This window comes from Ipomoea nil, unplaced genomic scaffold, assembly GCF_001879475.1.
Source record: "Ipomoea nil cultivar Tokyo-kokei standard unplaced genomic scaffold, Asagao_1.1 scaffold1993, whole genome shotgun sequence".
Classification (NCBI taxonomy): Eukaryota; Viridiplantae; Streptophyta; class Magnoliopsida; order Solanales; family Convolvulaceae; genus Ipomoea; species Ipomoea nil.
The window spans coordinates 1,681,596-1,706,346 of NW_017618421.1; the positions used below are offsets into that span (position 1 = coordinate 1,681,596).

A 24,751-nucleotide genomic window follows, 5' to 3' on the forward strand; every position below is an offset into this window, starting at 1 on the left:
TATTATTATTATTATTATTTATTTTCCATTTCACATTTACTTACCAAATAAGTTTTACTACAAAAGTTTTGGGGGGAAAATTTGTTAGGAGGATTTTACTTTTATATGTATATAGATTAGAAAAAAATCAAATATAGCCAAATTTTTAATAGGTTAAACAAACACTCTACTCAAATGATATATATAAAAATGCTGTGAAATGCTGTAAAATGAACTCTGCTTGGTAAAAAAGAAAACATAAAAACTTGAATGGCATGTACAAATCTCGAAGTCAACATACTAACTCTAAGTTTCAGAAAATCTTACAAAATTATCAAAATTACCGTCTTTATCATCCTCGATCGCATCTCTACAATCTTCCATAAAAACTAAACCAATAGGGTTCTGTTACAAATGCTCTTCCTCCTCAATTTCCTTTTGTTGAAGTAGAGCCTCCTTAAGTATCTTCAAACTCATACCAGATGATATAAACTGCAAAACATATTGAAGTATGTGAGAATATAGTTAGAAAAATGTAGAAAATTCATACAAAAAGAAAGCAGAGAGATGAGTCTGAGATTCTTTGATTGAAGAAGCCATTGTATTTATAGGTAGAAAATACTAATTCAAAAGGAAAGTATAATAATTTATTTATTTAAGGGAAAGTATAATAATTTATTTATTTAAGGTAATAACATTATTATTATTATTATTATTATTATTATTATTATTATTATTATTATTATTATTATTATTATTATTATTATTATTATTATTATTTATTTTCCATTTCACATTTACTTACCAAATAAGTTTTACTACAAAAGTTTTGGGGGGAAAATTTGTTAGGAGGATTTTACTTTTATATGTATATAGATATAGATGTATAAAATCTAATTATCTAACACAGTGTGTATATATATATATATATATATATATATATATATATATATATATATATATATATATATATATATATATATATATATATATATATATATTTCTAATCCTAATATCTAACACAGTATATATAAACTAATTCCTAATCCTAATATCTAAAACAGTATATATAATCTAATTCCTAATCCTAATATCTAACACTATATATAATCTAATTCCTAATCCTAATATCTAACACAGAGTGTGTGTGTATATATATATATATATATATATATATATATATATATATATATATATATATATATATATATATATATATATATATTAAATTTTCGGGGGTAGGGTGGGGCGGGGAGGGGTATCCCCGTCCCCGTCCCTTTCCCCGCCGGGGAATTTCACAAATTCCCCGTCCCCGTCCCCGTCCCCGATCCCCGATATTTTTCCCCGTCCCCGTCCCCATTCCCTACGGGGACGGGGATTCCCGACGGGGACGGGGCATATTGCTATCCCTAGGAAAGAGAAAATAAAGTTTGAATTGTAGTGAAATTAAATTGGATGCGAACACTTAATATTAATCTGAAGTCAAGGAAACATAATTGATAATCAGAATGGATTAATAAATTAAATTACCAATAAGAAAATAACGACGGGAAAAAATAATTGTATAACCTCAGAATGAAATAGCAAGACATCGAATAAATTCGAGAAACATTAACCATATGGACAATTTAATAACTATAAATTAAAATAATTAATTAAACAATTTAAAGGTTCAAAGCTAATTAATTAGGAATAAAATAATTTAAATTCTGAAAGCTAAACGAATGAATAATTGAATCAAAACTGAAGAAGGTGATCAAGTAAATTACCACGTACCAGAATATTAACTAAACAATCAATTTAAAAAGGTCTAAAAACATGAAATTAACCGCAATTAAATCAGAACATTTAATCTTGACAGAGTAAATAAAAGGAATGAATGGATGAGGAAATGGCGTGTGCAATTGTTACTGCCAAACCATTATCTAAACAAATTCAAAGTCTTTGTTGCCAAACCAAAAAGCTCTACTAGCAATCCTCAAAATCAACAGCGCAATTTACTAAGCAAATTGAAAAGATTAAACTAGCGTCTCGTAAGTATATATGTATTCTAGTTTCAAAATGATTTCTTATATCTACCATATTGTACTTAACGCGTTGGAGTGGGTTACCAGCATTATTCGCTTACGGTTGTTACACGGAATGTTTTTCAGGACCAATTGAGTAGCTTCGGAGCGCGCTAGTTGGATTCGTGGACTTAGTTTAGATAGTTCTAGCCTTGATGAGATGGCTTGCGTGCCTTGATTTACATTTGGATATTCATGGTGGTTTATGCTTTGTAAGATAGTTTAGCCTGTGCATCTGAGTTCTCTAGCTTAGAAGTGGCATAGCACCCCGACTCTTATGTTTAGTTTATGCTCTGTTTGGGAATTAATAATAGATTTGCCTTTATACCATAAGTTTTAAATGTTTTGAAATTTAGGGGTGTTACAGTACTATTCGTCGACGATGGAGGCTTCATCTCGGCCTTCAACCGCCGGCTACCGGACTGCTTTTCTCCACTAATGGCCGATGCGCTAGCATGCAAAGAAGCTTTATCCTGGCTAAGGGGAAGAGGAGAACACCAGGTGGAGCTCCACACAGACTGCCTGACTCTACAACAGTACTTGTCCACCAACACAGGGCCTCTCCGTTCTTACATTTGCTTTGCTATTGATGGATGCAGAACTTTTATTGCCTCTTTTGCCTATTCATCTTTTAAGTTCGTTCCTAGATCAGCTAATTTAATAGCTCATACTCTTGCATCTTTAGCTTTTGCTCAGTCTATTGCCATGTACTGGGATGCTATCCCACCTGACCCTATTGCTGATTATTTTTAATATATGACCGTTTCTTAAAAAAAAAAAAATGGAAGCAAATTCCCATATAATAAATCTAAACTTTCGAGTTAGGAAATATTGCATTATTTCCTGATCTACAAAGATTTTATTGTCCAAAATAATTATTATTAACGTAATTAGTATAATGTAATGCCTTAATTAAGTTAGGAAATATTGCATTATTTCCTTTTCTTCTCAAATACAAAAATCGCACAAAATTGAAGACCCAAATTTGGGAGCCAAAGATGCTTATTATTTTTTTTTTAGTTAAATTAAAATGAAGAAACTTTCACTAAAAAACAGAAAAATTAATCATACAAATTAAAGTCACATGTGCAAATCGATATTCACTATATAAAAGATAATGTGGAGAGGAAAAAATATTTCAAGATCACAACAATGTAATGAGTACGACCATAAACTTATATTTTAAGTGGTAAAAGTTATTTTAGAACAAGCTCCACACTACAAATTAAGTAGACCCTCATTCATATTATAATTTGCCATTTTCTCTTGTGATGACTTTCTTTATTCTGTTAAAATTGTACTAATCTCCTACAAACAATGTAAATATTTTAACTTTAATCGAACGACCATGCATAGCAGAAAAGTTGTAATGCATTAATTTGTGGCCTTAACAGATAGAATCAAAATATACAAAACTTCAAGTTTATATGGAAGCAAATTTCCATATAATAAATCTTCTTTCGAGTAAGGAAATATTGCATTATTTCCTGATTTACAAAGATGTTATAGTCCAAAATAATTATTATTAACGTAATTAATATAATGCAATACCTTAAGTTAGGAAATATTACATTATTTCCTTTTCTTCTCAAATACAAAAATCGCACAGAAATTATAAACACCCAATTTTGGCAGGCAAATATGCTTGGGGAGACATTTGTTAGGTGGAAACATAAATTGTTGTTTTATATGCAATATTTTTACTTGGGGAAAGAAACGGTTGTTAGGTGGAAACATTATTTGTTGTTTTCTTTTTATTTATTTTTTTAGATTTAATTTTTATTTTTTTTCCTTTTTTGGTCTTTGTGTGTGGCTATATAAGTAAACAAATATGGGTAATGATGCCTATAGTGAAAACCATTTTTCTCTCTACTTGATTTAGTACGTGTTTTGTGTTTCTAGAAAAAAATTAAAGAAAATGACGAATCAAATATTATTGAAGGTGCTATATGTGCTCTGCTTGATCTTGGGTATGAGCTTGACAAGGTACTGTGATGCTCGTATTCTTAAACAAGAAAATCATCAAGTTACAGAAAAGATACTAGATTTGTCATCATTTTCATCAGCAAACATTCCTGTAGGTTTTCCTACCCCTCATTTTCCTGTTCCCCCGGAAGGTTCTTCTCTTGGACTTTTTCCGCCTATCCCTGGTTTTCCTATTCCCCCACAAGGTCCTCCTCTTGCAGGTTTTCCGCCTATCCCTGGTTTTCCTATTCCCCCTATAAGTTCTGCTCGTGCAGGTGTTCCTATCCCTGATTTCCCTGGTACCCCAAACTCAAGCCCTGATGTTGCAGGTTTTCCTACCCCTCATTTTCCTGTTCCCCCGGAAGGTTCTTCTCTTGGACTTTTTCCGCCTATCCCTGGTTTTCCTATTCCCCCACAAGGTCCTCCTCTTGCAAGTTTTCCGCCTATCCCTGGTTTTCCTATTCCCCCAATTCCCCCTATAAGTTCTGCTCGTGCAGGTGTTCCTATCCCTGATTTCCCCGGTACCCCAAACTCAAGCCCTGATGTTGCAGGTTTTCCTACCCCTCATTTTCCAGTTCCCCCGGAAGGTTCTTCTCTTGGACTTTTTCCGCCTATCCCTGGTTTTCCTATTCCCCCACAAGGTCCTCCTCTTGCAGGTTTTCCTATTCCCCCTATAAGTTCTGCTCGTGCAGGTGTTCCTATCCCTGATTTTCCCGGTACCCCAAACTCAAGCCCTAATGTTGCAGGTTTTCCTACCCCTCACTTTCCTGTTCCCCCACAAGGTTCTCCTCTTGCAGGTTTTCCTATCCCTGGTTTTCCTGTTCCCCCTATAAGTTCTGTTCGTGCAGGTGTTCCTATCCCAGATTTCCCTGGTACCCCAAACTCAAGCCCTGATGTTGCAAGTTTTCCTACCCCTCATTTTCCTGTTCCCCCACAAGGTTCTCCTCTTGTAGGTTTTCCTATCCTGGGGAATCTGTAGAAGGTCCAGTTGAAGCACCAAGTCCTAGCGGCGAGCTCGCAAGTGATGAGCCCAAGATAGTATAGGTTCATTTCCTGTGCTGCCTCTTGTCTTGCTTTACTGACTGTACTCTTATCATTTTTTTCCATTGTATGAGAAAAGGAAATTAAAAAGAGATGATGTAAAATGAGAATAAAAGCTCCATATCTACATATATATAATTCCGGTGTTATTTGTTAAACATATACTACGAATATGTTAAAATATATTTAAAATATATATAATATAAAATTTAACATAAATTTTGTTCAAATAATTAGTCTGACTAAATACATAACATTCAAAGTTAAGCATCAAAGATTATAAATCAAGAACTTTAAAAATCATTTGATCAGAAAAAAAACTTAATATTATTTTGATTATTTAGATCAGAAAAAAACTTAACATTTCAATTATACTTTTGCATTAATATTTTTTGTATGCATTTTTTTTAAAGAAAATATATAATATAAAATTTAACATAAACTTTGTTCAAATAATTAGTCTGACTAAATACATAACATTCAAAGGTAAGCATCAAATTAAAGATTATAAATCAAGAACTTTAAAAATCATTTGATTAGAAAAAAACTTAATATTCTTTTGATTATTTAGATCAGAAAAAAACTTAATATTTCAATTATACTTTTGCATTAATATTTTTTGTATGCATTAAAAAAAAAAATCAATGATTGTATTATTGTTGATGAAAAGTATATACGCCACTTTATTATTCTTATTAAACTAAATAAAGTAATAGCTACAATAAAAAATAATGCATATGCATTTAATTAATTTAGAATTAGATGTCTATAATGCCTTTATTTTTTTTTTTTAAAAATTATTCATTATAAAAATTTAAAAATAGATATAATTTCATTAATTATATTATCTTTATTTTCTACCATTCAAAGATTCATTACCTTCAAATTTATCAATTTATTATATTCACTGCATTGTCCATTGTCTTTTTTTTTTTTTTTACATTATCTTGTAATTAAATATCAAAGTTATAATACAAAATACATTATATATATTTATTTACCAAGTATTTTATACAAATATAATAAATATTAATATTTTGTTCAATACTTTCACATGATAACCTACGACACACATCTCACAATGCATGAAACATGTAGGGGAAAACTACCACTACCAAATATCGATTAGAAAATTCAATAAATATTATCTTGCATTTATATATTTTGAATTACCGATTTAAATAAACAAATTCAATATTTATTTACATATGCATGAACATCTCCGATATAATATTGCGTTGATATACTTTGAAATACTTATTTAAAAATAATTATTGGGCATTATCCCATTCGCACAAAACGCGTAAAAAAACTAGTTATTATTATAAACTTGAACCATATTTTAGCCTTGCAATATAATATAGTTTTTTTTGGGGGGATCATGTTTCTTTAAATTAAACTGGTTTTATTCGTTCGATTAAAGTTAAAATATTTACATTATTTGTTGGAGAATAGAATAAAGCAAATAATCACAAGAGAAATGGACAGTTATATACCAAGGACAAGTGTCTACTTCGCCTTGTGGTCCCTGGTCCAAAATAATTTTCAAATTATATGTCTGCAGCTGGCATAATTTTTACGTGTAGTCAATAGTTTTTGTATTTTTAAATAATTAAATTGAAAACACATAACATGTTAACTATACATACATAAAATAATAACTAGAAACACATAAACGATTAACTGTAGATATAAAATATGTTAAATATAAACATATAATATATTAATGACAACCGATGCGGTTAAAGTGTAATTTTGACAAGAAATATTACTACCAATTAAATATTAGATATTTTTTGGTAGTATCACGGTATTATATTATTTTAAAAATATTCTATATTGATAATACCAAAAGGTTATTATCAAATTAAATATTAGATATTTTTTGTAGTATTAATTATTATTATAATGATTATTTTGAAAATATTCTATATTTGAAAATATTACTATTTCGGAAGATTAGATGATACATTATTATTACCATTTAAAATATAATTTTATGGTAGTAATAATTACGAGTTAATTTCACTTTTGGTCCTATGACTATTGGGGTGTTGTCAATTTGAGTCCACAACTTTTAAAACTAACAATATAGTACTATAACTATTCAATTGTTATAAATTTTAGTCAATCCGATCAAATTATTGGTCAATTATTGTCGAAATCTTTTAATTCAGTGTTAAAATGGAAGCTAATTTGTGAACTATTGTTTGAATTAATACAGAGGCAGGTGGGATGTGGATAAAAATTAGCGACAATTGGTCGTCAATTTGGCCAGAGTGACTAAAATTGATAAAAACTGAATAGTTAAGGTACTAAATTGTTGGTTTTGAAAGTTGTGGACTGAAATTGACAACACTGCAATAATTATAGGATCAAAAGTGAAATTAACTCTAATAATTACATTGTTGTGATCTTGAAATATTTATTTTACTATATAAAGAGTGATTCATTATGAGATTATTGAATGCTATTTAGGAAACTTTCCATTATTACTATATTTTAAATTAAAGTGTTTCATTACAACTTTTTTACTATGCATGGATTGCCTAGCATTCGGTGAGGTGAAACTTTGGAAGAATGACCAGGGATCGAGTCTCACCAGCGGTAGTGTGGGAGCTACCTCTCAAAGTGAGGGGGTTCCTTGTGCGCAGTGAGTAAAGGTCTAGCCTCTGTGATTTATGTTTAGTTGAGTTACCATGATTTACATACTCCAAAATGCTCTGTCGGATTAGAGTGTGGGGGACTCTTAGGATTGGGGTTCAACCCTTTGAAGGAATGGATTGCCTAGCATGTCGCTTTGGTCATGGAGTTAGGACCCTAGAATGAATGAGATTTATTTAAGTTTTGCACCGTTTCCATGATTAATTAAAATTGGGGCTTGCGTGCCACTTATATATATTGTTGTAATGTAATTTTCTTCTCTAAAAATGTACCCTATTTATGGTAGATAGGAAATGTATGTACGAAGATCTCGAACACTTCAAGAGTTGAAAATTAAACCCCAAGATTATGTATGATAGAAGCTTATATGCAATAGGTATGAGTTTAATTTTAACAATTTATTATGGGCGGTCAAAATACAGTGGCTTAATTTTGACCATTTAGAAGTCTATGACTAAGATCGAGTTTACTTTTCATGCACTTTATGTCTTTATGTATGAGATATGTGAATATGTTGTATGAGTAAAGTGAAACACTTTATAAATTTTAAAATCTTCTATATATTAAAATATTAAGTCGTAAACGGTTAGGCATCAAGAATTGAGACTACCTAATCGTGACTCTCCACCATCATAAGAAATCTAGTATTTTTTCTGGCACATTGTCAACTATATGCCAATATAGGGGCAACATGTATGTTTAAAATGTTAGAATAATTATACAATATTATAATTGTAATGATCTAACCTCGTAGCGGAAGCATGGGAATCGAGCAAAACTCCAGCCATAGTTGACACCTTTGTGTATTGCGTTGTGAATAATCGTAGTAGAAATTTCTGCAGAGTAACGATGTCTCCCACTTGTTCTCCGGAAAATATAGATGGTGTATTTCAGGTGTTCCAGAGCAGTGGGAGGACCTATACTTATATAGCCTTATATGCCATCAATATAGGCTTTGTAACGGAAACTGTTATTTCCGTTACAACATTAATGCTACCACTAAGTAGCCATAAAGTGCCCTATTTAAACTTGCAGCACAATAATATGACTTAATGGAAAATATTGTTTACATTCTCCCACTTGGTACAAGTATAAACTTAAGGAAATAGAAAACATGAATGTAACCATAGAGATAGTTCCTCTTAGTGGGAGTAGTATCCACTATGACCACAAATGTAACTTTTCCTCTAAGTACTTTATGTGGTAACAAAACTTAATGAATAAACCTTATGTTCATTCTTGATTATAATTAGTTATCAAAACTAATCATTGCCGCAATGGCTAAATTTGGCCTAATAAACTTGCACAACTTCATTTGTACAATATTAGTGGAAAATATTACAATTTTCCATTTTGTGCAAGTATTGGCACAACCTTTGTTGAATATCAAAAAACATGAATCATAGTGGTATGTCCTCTAAATTGAAGTGTGAGTAATACCATCTATGCATCACATGCATTTTGATTCTCAACTCAGGTTCTTTATGAATAAACCATACGTTTACTCTTGGTCCAACCTTATGGATGTTTCTCAAATAAATATGCGCATAACCATAGGAGAAACCATCCAAGTTACATAGAGGTGACAACATAAATGTACGTACAATATAGTCACATAATAAGTTCCATGTACCCTGTATGATCCCTAAAATTCTTATAAACATGCCTTAAGTAGGGATCTGAAACTATTAGCAAAAATGCTAATATATCACACGACTAACTCATTATCTTTAATATTATCGCTGACAGCTAAGTTTTCAGAGTTGACACGTCTGTCACTCCTACTCTCATTAATCTTAGACAAAGATAATAATTGAGTAGTCCATATTCCAACAACTTAGATAACAAATTCATGTGTCTAAGCCCACAAACGGAACTTTAAACATACACCTTATAAATGATCTCCAAAACAAAGGAAGGAAGCCCAACTTTCATGTCATAGAGCAATACCGAGGATTTATTAATGTAACTTTATGAAACAACAAAATTATTGTATCATCATAAAAAAAAAAAAAACCTCAAGATTCATCCATATGAACCAACATCATGTGTCTTTGCATGCTTTATGTCTTGTTGACTTCAAATGAATTGTCAAAGCGTTAGCAGCAAAAACCATATCCCAATCATAGAAGATATCATAATTCAAATATGATTAGGATTAATAACCTTTTCATACACAAACTAAGGTTAAATAGATCCTATAAAAGAAGCCACTCTCAATCACAAGAACTCACGCTTTCAACACCTAACTGTGAGCACGAGAGTCATTGAGAAGAGATACCCAAATTCCCTTGAAAAGTAGTACAAGTGTTTAGGTTACAATAGTTTGATAGGATATCATATTGTGTAATTCCCGTTCCCTAAACCAAGTGTACTTTGAATATCAAGCTTTTAGTGGATTTAGGCAAATTCTCAATTTGATAAGTGCCTCGCAGTTTAGGGTTGTTTGCCCAAACTGCGTTATAAATTAATTGTGTCACAACGCCAGTTTCAACACTACCAAATCCATCGTCTATATTAATTTCAATTGGTATCAGAGCGGGTCTGCTCAAGTTACTAGCAGGATCCAAATGGAATTCCCAAGAGAAGGATTATCAAACAATAGACCACCGGCTCTACTCGGCACAAACTTTTCCTACTGGAAAGCACGAATGCAGATATACATTCTAGCACAAGGAGAAGGCGTCTGGAATGCAATAGAAAACGAATGGAAAACCCCAGTCGATGACAAAGGGAATGCAAAGCCTAGAATTGATTGGAGCGAAGAAGAGAAAACTGAATATGACTTTAACTCAAAGGCTATGAATGCAATATATGGAGCAGTAAGCGAAGACACTTTTAAACTAATTGCATCAACTCGCATAGCTAAAATTGCGTGGGGTATATTGTGCGACCATCATGAGGGAAACACAACTGTAAGACAATCTAAGCTTCAGATAATACAAACTGAATTTGAAAACTTGAAAATGGAAGAGGAAGAAAACATCACCCAATTCAGTGCCAGAGTCTTAAGTATATATGGAGATGCATTCAACCTAGGCGAACCTATACCCGAACATAGGATCGTCAAAAAGGTACTACGCTCACTGCCTGGGAGATTCCAAATGAAAGTCACCGCTATTCAAGAAAATAAAGATCTGAATACATACAGACTTAGTGACCTAATAGGAAATCTTCAGACCTATGAACTTGAGATGCTACAAAATCAGAAAAACAATGGTAAAGGAATAGCATTACAGTCCAGACAAGAAGAGAACTCAGAAACTGATTCAGAAACCTTGGAACAGTCAATAGCTCTATTGACAAAGAATTTTAACCGGGTTCTCAAAAAGTTCAACAAGACCAGGAATAAAAATCTCTCAAACAACCAAGGAAATTCTGCAAATCAAAAACCATTCAATCCAAAGAGAAGAGATAATGCAATCACAGAAGGAATACAATGCTATGAATGTAAAGGCTTTGGACACATTCAATCAGAATGTGCCACATACCCGCTGAAAAGGAAAAACAAGACATATATAACAACTCTGAGCGATGACTCAGATAATGAAGAAGATGACAACAACACAAACTTCGTAGCCTTCACTGCTAGCCATGAAGACAACAATAGTGATGATATGCAAGAGCTACTAGAAGCATACACTCAACTAAACGCCAAGTGGGAGCAAATCGTCAAGAAAAATTTGGAACTCATGGAAGATAATCATTATTTAAAAAATGAAAAAGAACGATTAGAAAAATAATACAAAGAAGCTCAAAAAGAACTATCAGACTTCAAAAACAATGAAGCTAAATTACTACAAGAGATCAAGGGGCTAACCGAAAGACCCAGGACTCCAAGCACGGACACCAGTGAGAATAACCAACCTGAAATACAGGAAGTGTCACAACAGAACTTCCGACATCGAAGAAGAATAAGATGCTACTATTGTCACAAACTAGGACACATCAAAGCACATTGCTACAAAAGACAAAATGATTATTACTACAGACAAAACAACAGAGTATGGCCACCACACAACAGAAATAATAGCAAGAAAGTCTGGGTAAGAAAAGATCAAAATGTTGCATACACCTCCAAAACAAACAAGGGGCAAGATATATGGTATTTTGACAGCGGATGTTCCAGGCATATGACTGGAAATCCAGAAAATTTAGAGAACATACACTACAAAGATGAAGGATATGTTACCTTTGGAGATGGAGGAAAAGGAAAGATTGTTGCAAATGGAACCCTGAATGTACATGGACTACCAAAATTGTCGAAAGTCTTCTTAGTACAAGGGTTAAAAGCAAACCTGATTAGTATAAGTCAACTATGTGAAGATGAACTTAAAGTGGAATTCACAAAAGATAGTTGCAATCTTCTCAATCAAAATCATGAATGTGTTATGATCGGAAGAAAATCAACAAATAAATGCTACACATGGGACGGTGATCTATCTTGCCTACAGACAACCGTAAATCAAACACAATTATGGCACCACCTCATAGTACGCCGGCGCCGGTGTTCCATCAAATCCAGTATGTATCGAAGAAGAGGAATCCACCACCATCATCATGGACCCGGTCCCCATATCACAAGTACCGTTCGAGGAAATACAAGATCAACAAAACCCTAATCCAGGTAATCCTATAGTTGAATTACACGGGAACATCACAATCGATCTACCCCCTACGAATGAAATTGGGGATAATGCTAAATGTCCCCAAACCGAGGAAGAACGCCCTATAACTGGAGGTATTGAATCTTCATCCCCACCTCCTCTGTCCGACAGAGAACAGAGAAAACGGAGAAGATCTGACCCCTACGAAGGGGCAGATCCTAGAGCGAAAAGGCCTAGTGACTTTCCAGTTTCAGCTAGACCCCAACAAGAATGGGAACCCGAAAGAGAAGTCTCTGTTTGTGATAAAACCCGTCCGGAAAGGAAGAAAAAGAAAATGTCTGTTAGGGAAAAAGGAAAACAGAAAGTAGTTGTTGATGCTGACCTGTCAAAACTACCCAAGCCCTACAGTCCAAAATTCTTGTCTAAAGACAATTCCAAAGCATGGAATAAATACTTGGAGAAAAAGTTTATCAGCCAAAAGCTTCTAATACTAGACAGACTGGAGAATTGTGAACAAATCACTGAGGTTCTAACAAGAACCAAACTCTTAGGATCAGTCATTAATATTGAATCCTATGAAGAACTGGCTGTGAGAGAGTTTTACTGTAACCTCACCAAAAACACATCATCTCCCACCAACCCTATGTATGGAAAAGCATATCTGAGAGGAAAATTTTATGATTTCAATCCAGAAATCATCATTGCCCACCTAGAAACAACCAGTGAAGAACAAAATATCCAACTAGAGAGTGAGCAGGTTATTCAAGAGCTCACAGCTGGAAACGTGAGTTATGACAAAAAGAAAATCAAGGCTGCCTCACTAACTAGCAAATATGCTATACTACAAAAGATTGCTCTTGTGAACTGGATGCCTTCTCTACACGAAACAACGATCAAATGGAGTTTGGCAGAGCTCCTATACAAAACTGGAAAGGGAATCAAGGTCAACATCGAAAATATTGTGTATTCACAAATCATAAATTTGGCAGAAAGTAGTGAATCAAAAGCTTCCCTCATTTTCCCAAATCTAATCCAGTCTATCCTATCCAAGCAAGGACTGAAATCACAAGGACCAAAAACACAAGTCAAAACCATCAACACAACAATGAAGCTGAAAAAGGGAAGTCACCAAAATGATCTCAAGGCCTCAATTCCAACGGATGATCCAACTGACCAACAAACATTGATCAAGTACTTTGAGAAAAGGATACAAGAATTAGATGACTCGGAGAAACAGTTGTTACGAAAACACATGGAAATCAAAGAAGAAAAAGCTGAAGTCCTATAATGGTTGAAAGCCCTAAAAACAAGAACAAATGAAGAAAACAGTGAAAATGAAGAAGAAGAGGGTCAAGAGAATGATGAAGCAGATGATGAACAAGAAAATGATCAGAATAGTGAAAATGAAGAAGAAGAGGGTCAAGAAAAAGAAGAAGATGGTCAGGAAGAAGAAGATGAAGAAGAAGAACATGGTGAAGAATCTACCTAGCTTCTCAAAACTTTTAGCAAAAAAGGGGGAGACAAGTTCTATCTGGTTGACAGTTCTGGTTCTGGTTGACAGTTTTTGAGACATTTTTGGTTGACAGTTTTTTTGAAGTCTCTATCTGACTTGAACAGCTCTTAAGGTTCCTATCTGGCTTGATGGGTATAAAAATGTTATGTTTGAAGACTAGCTTGAACAATTCTTTTTGGACAGTGATCTATCTGTTTGAGCAGTTTCTGGATACAGCTTTAATAGCCACTTGTAACAATCTTATGACTATCCTTCTTATTGGTCATAACTTTGAAGCTGTCGGGGTGTTCTTAACTAAGACTAAGTTTGAACACTTTCCTCTGGAATTTAGAATAAAACTGATCCATCTAGAGGCTTTTAATCTATCCGATTTTTTTTCCTCTTTCATTTTTTATACTTGAAGTACCAAGACTGGACAACAATCTCCTTATGATCCACACTGTGTATAAGTCTCAACAAATGCGAATTAAAGGAAGACACATCAAACTAAGGGGGAGATAAATCAAGAAACAAGCATCTCTAAGGATCAAGGTTCAATCTTCTTATGATCCACACTGTTTAGTAGTCTCAACAAATGCAAATTAAAAGAAGAGACATCAAACTAAGGGGGAGACAAACCAAGTAACAAACATCTCTAAGGATCAAGGTTTTTGCAAAAGTTTGACAAAGGGGGAGAGTGTTGACTTCAAATGAATTGTCAAAGCGTTAGCAGCAAAAACCATATCCCAATCATAGAAGATATCATAATTCAAATATGATTAGGATTAATAACCTTTTCATACACAAACTAAGGTTAAATAGATCCTATAAAAGAAGCCACTCTCAATCACAAGAACTCACGCTTTCAACACCTAACTGTGAGCACGAGAGTCATTGAGAAGAGATACCCAAATTCCCTTGAAAAGTAGTACAAGTGTTTAGGTTACAATAGTTTGATAGGATATCATATTGTGTAATTCCTGTTCCCTAAACCAAGTGTACTTTGAATATCAAGCTTTTAGTGGATTTAGGCAAATTCTCAATTTGATAAGTGCCTCGCAGTTTAGGGTTGTTTGCCCAAACTGCGTTATAAATTAATTGTGTCACAACGCCAGTTTCAACACTACCGAATCCATCGTCTATATTAATTTCATGTCTGTCAACATTGAATCTTGAACCTTTTAAATCTTAATGGCCCAGGATCAATTTGATGAGATGAAAGACTCCAATAAATGCTAAAGAATCTAACCCATGATAGTTCACCATAAACTTAATGCCATTGTTATAATAAAAACTATTAATGTTGTTACAACATTTTCAGAAATATGTTGCAAAACTTGTAGCTAGTTCAACAAATTGAACTATTGATTTTATAATAACAAAGCAAGGTGTCTTATCCTTGAAGTGGAGCAATCTTGAAGTGAGACATCTTTAATGATCTTTCCAAATGATCACTCCCACTGATCAAATGGGACATCTTATTGATCTTTTAAATGATCACTCCCATTGATCAAACCATTACTCCCACTAAATAAGTTATTCTTAAGCATAAATGATATACATACTAATGATCCTCAAGTCCAACTAATTTAACAAGGATTATAATTCCCCACCATAGTTGGTCATGTTAAATATGTACATGTAACAAACACAATTTCCAACAACTTAAACAAATTAAATTGCTTTAGTTGAAATTTGGCTAGATATGTACAATTCCAATAAGGATCCAAAAGTATATCATGTCCAAATTCAAAAGCTCTATTGTGGTTGGGCTGAAAAATCAAGTAAGCCACATACAGTAACAATTTCAAGTTACTAAAGTTTTGGAGGTTAACAAAATACATGTGTTGCCAATGCAACCCATGTTACATAATATAGAATTATAACTGGCCTTAAAGTTATAAATTCTAAAATTGGTATGATAAAATTTTATCTTGATCATCAATTTAAACAGGAGAATCCAGTGACATAAAACTTGCCTGTAGGCTAAAGATTTATTCAATTAGACTCAACTGAGACTTTGTGATAATCAAATAGAAGAATCTAGTGACACAAAACTTGCATGTGGGCTAAAGTTTTGTTCAATTAGACTCAACTAAAACATTATGATAAAATTATTATCAAAGGGGATAGAAGAATCTAGTGACATAAAACTTGCCTGTGGGCTAAAGTTTTATTCAATTAGATCCATCTACAACTTTATGATAAAACTGTCAAACCATGTTCCTTTTCTTAATCCCTGTGGGTAAATTAAGAAATATGATTTAATATTTTATCTTGACTATTTACATTAATATAATAAAATTCCTGTGGGTAGATTTTATTATACTTCATGTAATTAGTCACAAAGTGATCAAAATAACTTAATGATTTCAGTTATGAAATTGTATTGATCACTTGATATTTGTACACAAAAGAATATTAATGTACCAAGCTATTAATCTAAATTTCTTCCATACATAATAAATACACATAAAAGAAACTAGACTAATACCACAAAATGTACACATAAAAATACCTTTGAATATGTACATATATCATAACTTTATGATAGAAGACGCCAATTTATTTATATTAAAACCATATTGTTAAATAAATTGACTTTCCTATCTGTAATGATAAAACTCACCAAAACTATATTCCGATGCATAATTGCCTGTGGGCTAAATTATGATCATAGTTTGGTGTTTTTACCCTAATTAATTATATAAACATAACAAAATTGCCTGTGGGCTAAATTTTATTATATCATATAATTAATCACAATCAATACGTCTATGACTGTATGTGATCTCACAAAATTTCAATTAATCAAAGATATCGTGGATATTACTTAATTAATCAAAATTATAAGATCACTAGACTATTTTCTTAATATCTTAGGCATCAACTTTAAAGCCTAAAAAACAATTATGCAACAATATGATAAACAATTCCAAGTGTACTCCCAGGAAAGTTGGTTGGGACAGAGCCTCATTAAAAATAACCAACTCCTTAGACAGAGTAATGTTTCAAGGGAACTAGTAGCACATTGGCCCATTCCCGAGAAACTTTTCACCGGTTTATGTTTTCTCACACAAAAGGCATAATTGACAAGCAATCTTTCCAAATCTTTAATAGTTCGCCTATGGAAAGACTTTTAATCTCAAGTGAACATTCTAAACGGTCTAAAGGTGCTTAAACATAATGCACTACCGTTTATTATTACACACACAAGGTTCACCTTAACAAGGAATTATTATAATTTCCAACTTATGCAATTCCAAAGGCATAATTAAATTCACGTAACTATAAAATATAATGTTATGCTAGTGAACGATTATATGTGAAATTCAATATGCTCATATACAAATAAATTGTGCACCATAACAACAATTTAAAATGAGCTATAAAACTATTATTCAAATAACAACATAAATCCAAAACTTGAAGGATTATAAAATTTGAATAAGAATTTATAATAACCATATACTTTTCAATATACTTTTCAATTATTGAAAAGTTTTAACTTGTAGGCCCAATACAAAATTGATTCAATGCATATAGTAAACTTTATGAGAACTAGTTTAAAATTGTAAATTCTAACCATATCAAAACCATATGATATGTTGACATTTACGAATTAAATTCTCACAAAATTGCATAATTTAAACAATAATATTATGCACTTAATTTAATTATATGCATAAAACAAACTTAAAAAATATGAATATAAAATCAAATATTCATACTTAATCAAAGTGGGCATCGCAATCCAAAATCAACGATGATAGTAACGGCACAAACATTGATCCATCGGTTCAAAAATCAATAATCGTTATTACTATAATAATTCTAATAATTATTACATAACAGTAATAACAGAATAATCAATTTTCTTAATTGTAACCGAACAATATTTAATAATAACAATAATTATAATTATTATTATTAAATGCTACATAATATTGTCATTATTCCCATAAAATTTTGGATAAACAAATTCAATAAGAATTACAAAATATAATTCTTAACATCATAATCGAGAATATTATGCCAAGACTGAAATTAAAGCAATATCAAAAAGCCATAAACATATGTATTTTCCAAAATTGTAATTCAAAATCACACTCCATAATTAAAATATTATTATTGAATTATGGCAAGGTTGCAAATTATAAAATTTCCATGAATAGCCATAAACATAATATTATGACAATTAGGAGATCTAACATGGAAAAAACAATTGCTAACACCGCACCGCAAACCTTTAAAACATTTTCTGAAAATTTAAAACTTAATAAAAATCCGAAAAACAATAATGTTGCATAGAATATAATAACCAACATTTTCAACTTTAATAAACGGATATAAAGGCATAAAAGTGGTCCTTGACTAAAATTTTATGACCTTACTAATTACCTTAACAATGGACTGTCGTTAAATGCAAACGATTGCAACAATCACCCAACATCTCAATATATCATCAAATCATGACAACTAGTCACAAAAAATAGCAATTTACCTTTACCATAAAAAATGTACCAAAACAATAACAACATGCATTAAAGCAAATTTTAGCACAAATTATTATGACAATTTGAAATGGAAAAAGGTTTTCAAAATAACCAAATCATGCTCAATTGATCCATAATTACTCAATTACCATTAATAACAATAAAACAAATTATTATAATAATGGTAATAAAATGAGTAATTAAAACTTTTCCAAAACTTGCCAATTTTAAAATAAAAAACGTTAATGATAATTTGATGGCCAAAGAAATTAACGCACAACTCTTCATCATACTTACTCGCCTTCTCCACGACAATGCCAAGCCAAAGCACTGCAGATTAGACAAACACAGTGGGCGTCTCCATGCGTTTTCATCTACTGCAATGTACACACCGGTAACAGCGGAAGCCACCCTATGATGAATCGCCGCACCATCTTCCTCACGCGTAGTCGGCCGGCGAAATCACCAGGATGGAAGCCTCCTCTTTGCTGCCTCTTGCACTACTGGAAATTATGGAATTTTCGACCACCTGAAAGTGATCTTAAATCAAGTTAATACCAAAAAGTGGTCGGAAATAGCAACAAAGGTTTTTCCGGATACCAAAAGTGGTCGGAATAAAGCTTTTGACTTGATTTAAGATCACTTTTAGGTGGTCGGAAATTTCATAATTTCCACTAGTGTTAGAAGCCACAACAACCTCATTCCTCCCCTTGTAATAGCGAAATCAATGGCAACCAACCTTTCTGGACAATAAAGGGTCGGTCCCGCCGCACAGCGCCCCACGGCGCTGCTACTACGCTATTGTCGAAAATAGAGGAGACACCAGCGACCCTCCATCTCCTCCTAGCCGGACGAGGAGACGCCGCCACCCGCCGGATCTGACAGCGAACCAACGCCCGCAACCACCGCTCCAACGTCTTCTATATGTGCCGTTCAAAACCAAAACCAGCGCTGCCTAACTTAATTTGCAGCGGCGAAGAAGAAGAAACAGTAGCAACAAAAAGAAACATCTAGATCGGCATTCAACCATGGAAGTCGTTGAACAGCATCCAACGGTGCCCGGGTGACTTAATGATGCACGGACGCACCGTCCGCGTCTTTCTTTGTAAAACATAGACGGTGATGACCACCACCATGGCCAACACCTTCCTCATCTAATTACCGTGTCGCAGCTCCCATGGCGCTGTTAGACTGCATCACTGCTCCTAAAGGCACTCATTGAGTAGCTCCGACGGTGGACAGATCCGGCAACTCGTACAACACAAACAATTCCAGCATTCATAAAAATGGAAGGTATTTTTTTTTAAATAAATAAATAAACGTACAGGAAGCATGTATCTCAAATAAATACATATTTGATATGTATTTAACAAATAAGAAATTAGTAACTTCATATGCATTCCTACTAAAGCCTCCCCCATAAATGATGGAAAAAATTTGTACAAGATATACAAATTGTATACAATGTTCCATAGAGATTATTTAAAAAATAACCTTTAATTTCATTTTAAAAGGAACACATCCATCACAATTTAGGATAGTACTTCTTGTAGCATAAACAAATCAGCATTCTTTATGTACATGCCAACTGCAATATTTCGTAAAAAGGAAAGCACATATACTAGATCTAAAATATGTATATCATGCAATTCATTCAACTAAGCAGAGATTGATAAGATGCTCTGATACCAAATGTTAGAATAATTATACAATATTATAATTGTAATGATCTAACCTCGTAGCGGAAGCATGGGAATCGAGCAAAACTCCAGCCATAGTTGACACCTTTGTGTATTGCGTTGTGAATAATCGTAGTAGAAATTTCTGCAGAGTAACGATGTCTCCCACTTGTTCTCCGGAAAATATAGATGGTGTATTTCAGGTGTTCCAGAGCAGTGGGAGGACCTATACTTATATAGCCTTATATGCCATCAATATAGGCTTTGTAACGGAAACTGTTATTTCCGTTACAACATTAATGCTACCACTAAGTAGCCATAAAGTGCCCTATTTAAACTTGCAGCACAATAATATGACTTAATGGAAAATATTGTTTACATAAAATACTTTAATTTTCTTATTTTAAACATGCGACCCCATCCGAGAATTAAAAAAATTGAAGTGATTTCTTAAATTATAAAATGAAATAGGATTTTAATTATAATATCCGAAATCCGAAAGGGTTGGCCATCCGCTAGTCCGATCCGAACCGATCCGACTGACGCACAGGCATAGCCTAAGGAGAAGACCGAATGTGCACCATCGCAGAGTACATGACTCTAGAATTCTCGATGCACAACTCGATCCACATTCCGCCCATGGAGGGGAACACGTTCAATATCCATCCGGTGGTTATCAACTGGGTGCAAAACCACCTGTTTAGCGGATTGCACTCCGAGGATCCCCCCACACACATGACTAGGTTTGTGAGGTCATGTAGCATGTTCCGACCCAATGGAGTGCTGGAGGATGTGATAAGTCTCACATTGTTCCCGTTATCCGTCATTGGTAAGGCGACAACATGGCTTGATTCTCAAGACAATGACCATTTCCGCTCTTGGGCACAACTTCATAGAGAATTTATGAATGAATTCTTCCCCCTTACGAAGACAATGAAGGTTTGGAAACAAGTCCAAGAATTCAAACAATGATCAATGGAGTCCTTGGGGGAAGCGTGGCAGAGATTTAAGATGTTGAAAAGAAAATGTCCACCCGACCTACTACACCCGTGGGACGTCATTAGTTCCTTTTATGGGGGACTTAATTACGAGGGCAGGATGTTGCTAGATTCTTCTTCCTGCGGGGCGTTTGTGTCATCTTCACTAGTAGATGACGAAGCTTTAATTGAAAGGATCTCCTCCAACACAATCTTTTGTTACAATAGGAGGAATTCTAAAGCCGAAATGTATGACGTCGCGAAGCATGTAGCAAATGATGCCAAAGTTGAAGCCATGAGCCATGAAATAAAGAGATTGCAAGGAATGATCGAGATGATGGGAGCAAAGACTCAACCATGCATGGCCCTTGTATTGTATTATAATGTGTGTGGTGGACCACATAACACCACGGAGTGCACTTCTTCTAATTCATATGAGCACGTTGATGTCATAGGTTACGCGCAAGGACCAAGAGGAAACATGTATGACATCAATGGTAGTGGTAACTATGGATGGATACAAGGGGGTGGATGGAATCAAGGGGGTTACGCTCAATGGAGGCCCCAAGCTATGCAAGGTGGTAAACCAGCCTACAGTTCTAATAAAGAGAGGGCTAAATTACCTACGACCCATAATATGCTTGAAGCAACAACGCTCTCTATAGACCACCTCATGCCTCCCAAGGCGAGCTACATCCCCAAAGGCACGAAATACGCAAAGTGAATGAGCGGTTGACAAAAGCCATCCAAGAACTCATGAAAGATAGAGTGCTTCTTAAACAAGAAATAACACAAGATTTTCGGCAAGAAATGGCCACAATGAGGCAAGAGACGCAAGTCTCTTTGAAAAACCTCGAGACTCAAATGTCCCAACTCATGAAGATGATGTTTGAGAGACCTTGGGGTACTTTGCCAAGAAATATTGAAAACAACACCAAGGAGATACTCAATTCCGTTTCGGTGAAGATGGTAAAAGAAGAGGAAATCGTGTGTGAAGAAAAGAAGGAAGCTATAGATGAAAAGGCCACCTCTTGTGGCCTAGCAAGCAAAGGGAAGATGGACACCTCTTGTGGCCAACGCAAGAAGAAAGAGGAGGTCCCGAAGAAGCCATCATCTCCACGGTACCGACCTCTAATCCCATTCCCTCAACGGATGGTGAACATGAATGAAATGGAGCAAAGAGGTAAATTTAATGCATTTTTGCATAAGCTTCATGTTAATATGCTTTTTCTTCATACCTTGGGGGATTTACACCATTTTTCTTGCCATTTGAAAGAGCTTTTGAAGCACAAGAGAGGGGATAAGTGATGATTCACAAGTCCACCTCAATGTTGAGTGTTCGGCGGTGTTAAACAAAGGCTGTTACCAAAAGAAGGGTGACCCCGGTTCTTTCATAGTGCCGTGCATGATTAAAGACCTTAACTTTGATAACACACTCTTCAACCTCAGTGCCTCAATTAATTTCATGCCATCCTTTTTTGTTTGAATGCTTAATTTTGCCTCCATTGACTCCCACACACATGTCTATCCGCTTGGCCGACGAATCCATTTGGTATCCAAAAGGCATTGCGGAAGATGTGTTAGTATGGGTTAAGGGATTTATAATCCCCATAGAGTTTGTGGTTTTAGATGTGGGCCATTGATAAGCGTCAAAAGTTGCTAGTTTCTAAGAGCATTTTGAAGGTGTTTTTCGCATATTTTAGCCTTAAAGTCATGAGTTTTATAATAATTTATCTTCTAAACGCGGTTTAGCACGGAGACACCTTCCCAAATGTACTTTTATGTTTTTAGGTGTTTTTGGGCAAGAAAAGTGGCAAAAGAGGACAAAAACATCAAAGTCAAAGGAGCTGCACATCCAAGGCACCAATCACGTTATAGCCAAGCACGTAAGGCGGAAGAAGAGGAATTATTTCTCATTTACGCCAGCCTCACGGTGTAATTAGCTGCGTAAAAAGACTGAAGCAAAGCACGCACGGAAAGGGAATTATTTCCCATTTACGACGTGCTTACGTCATAAGGGGATTTCGTAAATTGGCAACCAGGAAGAGAAGCGCGCGGAAGGGGAATTATTCTCCATTTACGCCCGCGTCACGTAGTGACAACGGTGTAAATGGGGTGCCGAAGGGAGCTCAGGAGGATTTAAGGCATTTTTGCCTCATTTAGGAAGAAAAAGGAGAGGAGGATTTTGAGAGAGATTTTTAGAGAGAGACACAATTTTAGAGAGAAGTTTTCTTAGTTCTTAGATCTAGAGTAGTTTCTTCATTTTCTCTTACTAGATTTTAGCCAAAAACTCTATCAATTTTGTAAAGAGGAGAGAAGATCCAAGCATCCTCTTGCAAGATCTTCATCTCTAATCCGTTGGATTGACAATCTAGTTTGCAATTTTGGGTAAACTCTTAATCTAATCTCTTATTGCTTTATTGTGATGGCAAATTATTGTGTGGACCATGGTCCACACAATGTTATGTGCACCATAATAAAAAGTACATTTTTAATATACTAAATGTACATTATTTTTGTACTAAATGTACATTATATAATATAATGTACACTCAGAACAAAAATAATGTACATCACCTGTATACAATATACATTATTTTTGTACTGAATGTATATTATTTTTGTACCGAATGTACATTATTTTACAGTAGATAAAATATGGTCCATACAACTTGTATGGACCATGGTCCACACACTAAGGATTGTATTGTGATGATGTTTACCTTGCATATGCTTAGATTGTTGATTTTGACCATGAGTGGCTAAATTCTAGAGAATAGGATTGCAGTGAAGATTGCAATTGTGATGAATGGCTTGAATTGATTGTTTTATTGTGATGATTGTGTGTTGGAGTTATGAATGTCTTGTTGTGGAGGATGATCTTTTGTAGCTTCCTTGGTGTGGGTGTAACACCCCCGATTTTTACCACATTTTTAAAACTTAAAAGCACAGGCAAACAACTAATCATCAAGATATAAACAACGGAAGCTATATAAAATCAGGATATGTTATGCCACACCTATCTCAGTCATAGGTGCACAGGCGGGAAAACTAATAAGTTAAACAAGTCTCAAAGTATCTAGGCACACAGGCCGCTAAAATAGGCTCACATGCCAACAAAACAAAGCGTCCACACAGGACAACTAATCTAACTAGAGATCCAAGTTTAGCGCTCTCGGGCATCTACTCATAACCTGTAGAACAAGGGAAATAACATGGGGATAACACCTGATCAGCGAATATTGCTGGTAACCCATCAATACACATTAAATAGCATATAGATAAGTATAAATCAAAACTATTTTTAAAACGGAATACAATATATATCATTTCAAAAGCCATAGAGAGAAGTCAACTTCATGGACTCATTAAACACTCTCAAAAGGAAAAGGGATCACCATCCTTACAACAACAACAAGACAAGAAACATGAAGAACGATACAACTCAAGATGCATTCTACTGATCACAAAGTAGAATACATTAAGACATGCTCATAAGCAAAGAATACACATTCACACATTGGCAACTACATACCACAGTGACAACTACATGTCACAAGTATCATAGTTCCAACCTTATGCCCTGTTCCAACCTTATGGCTACCCCAGCCTTATTTCAGTTTCAACCTCCTAGTGCCACCCTGTACTTCTGAGTCCAACATTTTGCCTCCGGGGACCGTCGCCCCCCCCCCCCCACCGACACTCCTATTCACCACCGATCTCTCAGTACACGAGGGTACCATTAAATATCATATCACAAAACCACCAATCTCGTGAGCAAAGCT

General features: G+C 34.3%; 3 protein-coding genes across 3 annotated transcripts; all 3 read left to right on the plus strand.

Annotated features, from left to right (window-relative positions):
• The first annotated feature begins 3,963 nt into the window (after positions 1-3,963).
• LOC109147341 (vegetative cell wall protein gp1-like) lies at positions 3,964-4,989 on the plus strand. The gene has a single exon (XM_019295004.1). It carries the CDS (start codon positions 3,964-3,966, stop codon positions 4,987-4,989), a length of 1,026 nt encoding a protein of 341 aa, XP_019150549.1.
• A 5,377-nt stretch (positions 4,990-10,366) lies between these two features.
• On the plus strand, positions 10,367-11,458 carry LOC109147343. Its single transcript, XM_019295005.1, has one exon. It carries the CDS (start codon positions 10,367-10,369, stop codon positions 11,456-11,458), a length of 1,092 nt encoding a protein of 363 aa, XP_019150550.1.
• Positions 11,459-12,275: 817 nt separating this feature from the next.
• On the plus strand, positions 12,276-13,610 carry LOC109147344. Its single transcript, XM_019295006.1, has one exon. It carries the CDS (start codon positions 12,276-12,278, stop codon positions 13,608-13,610), a length of 1,335 nt encoding a protein of 444 aa, XP_019150551.1.
• Positions 13,611-24,751: the final 11,141 nt, after the last annotated feature.

What these genes read in the sequence shown, in the direction of transcription:
- LOC109147341 (XM_019295004.1), top strand. Translation starts at nt 3,964, where the DNA reads ATGACGAATCAAATATTATTGAAGGTGCTATATGTGCTCTGCTTGATC.
- LOC109147343 (XM_019295005.1), top strand. Translation starts at nt 10,367, where the DNA reads ATGCAGATATACATTCTAGCACAAGGAGAAGGCGTCTGGAATGCAATA.
- LOC109147344 (XM_019295006.1), top strand. Translation starts at nt 12,276, where the DNA reads ATGGACCCGGTCCCCATATCACAAGTACCGTTCGAGGAAATACAAGAT.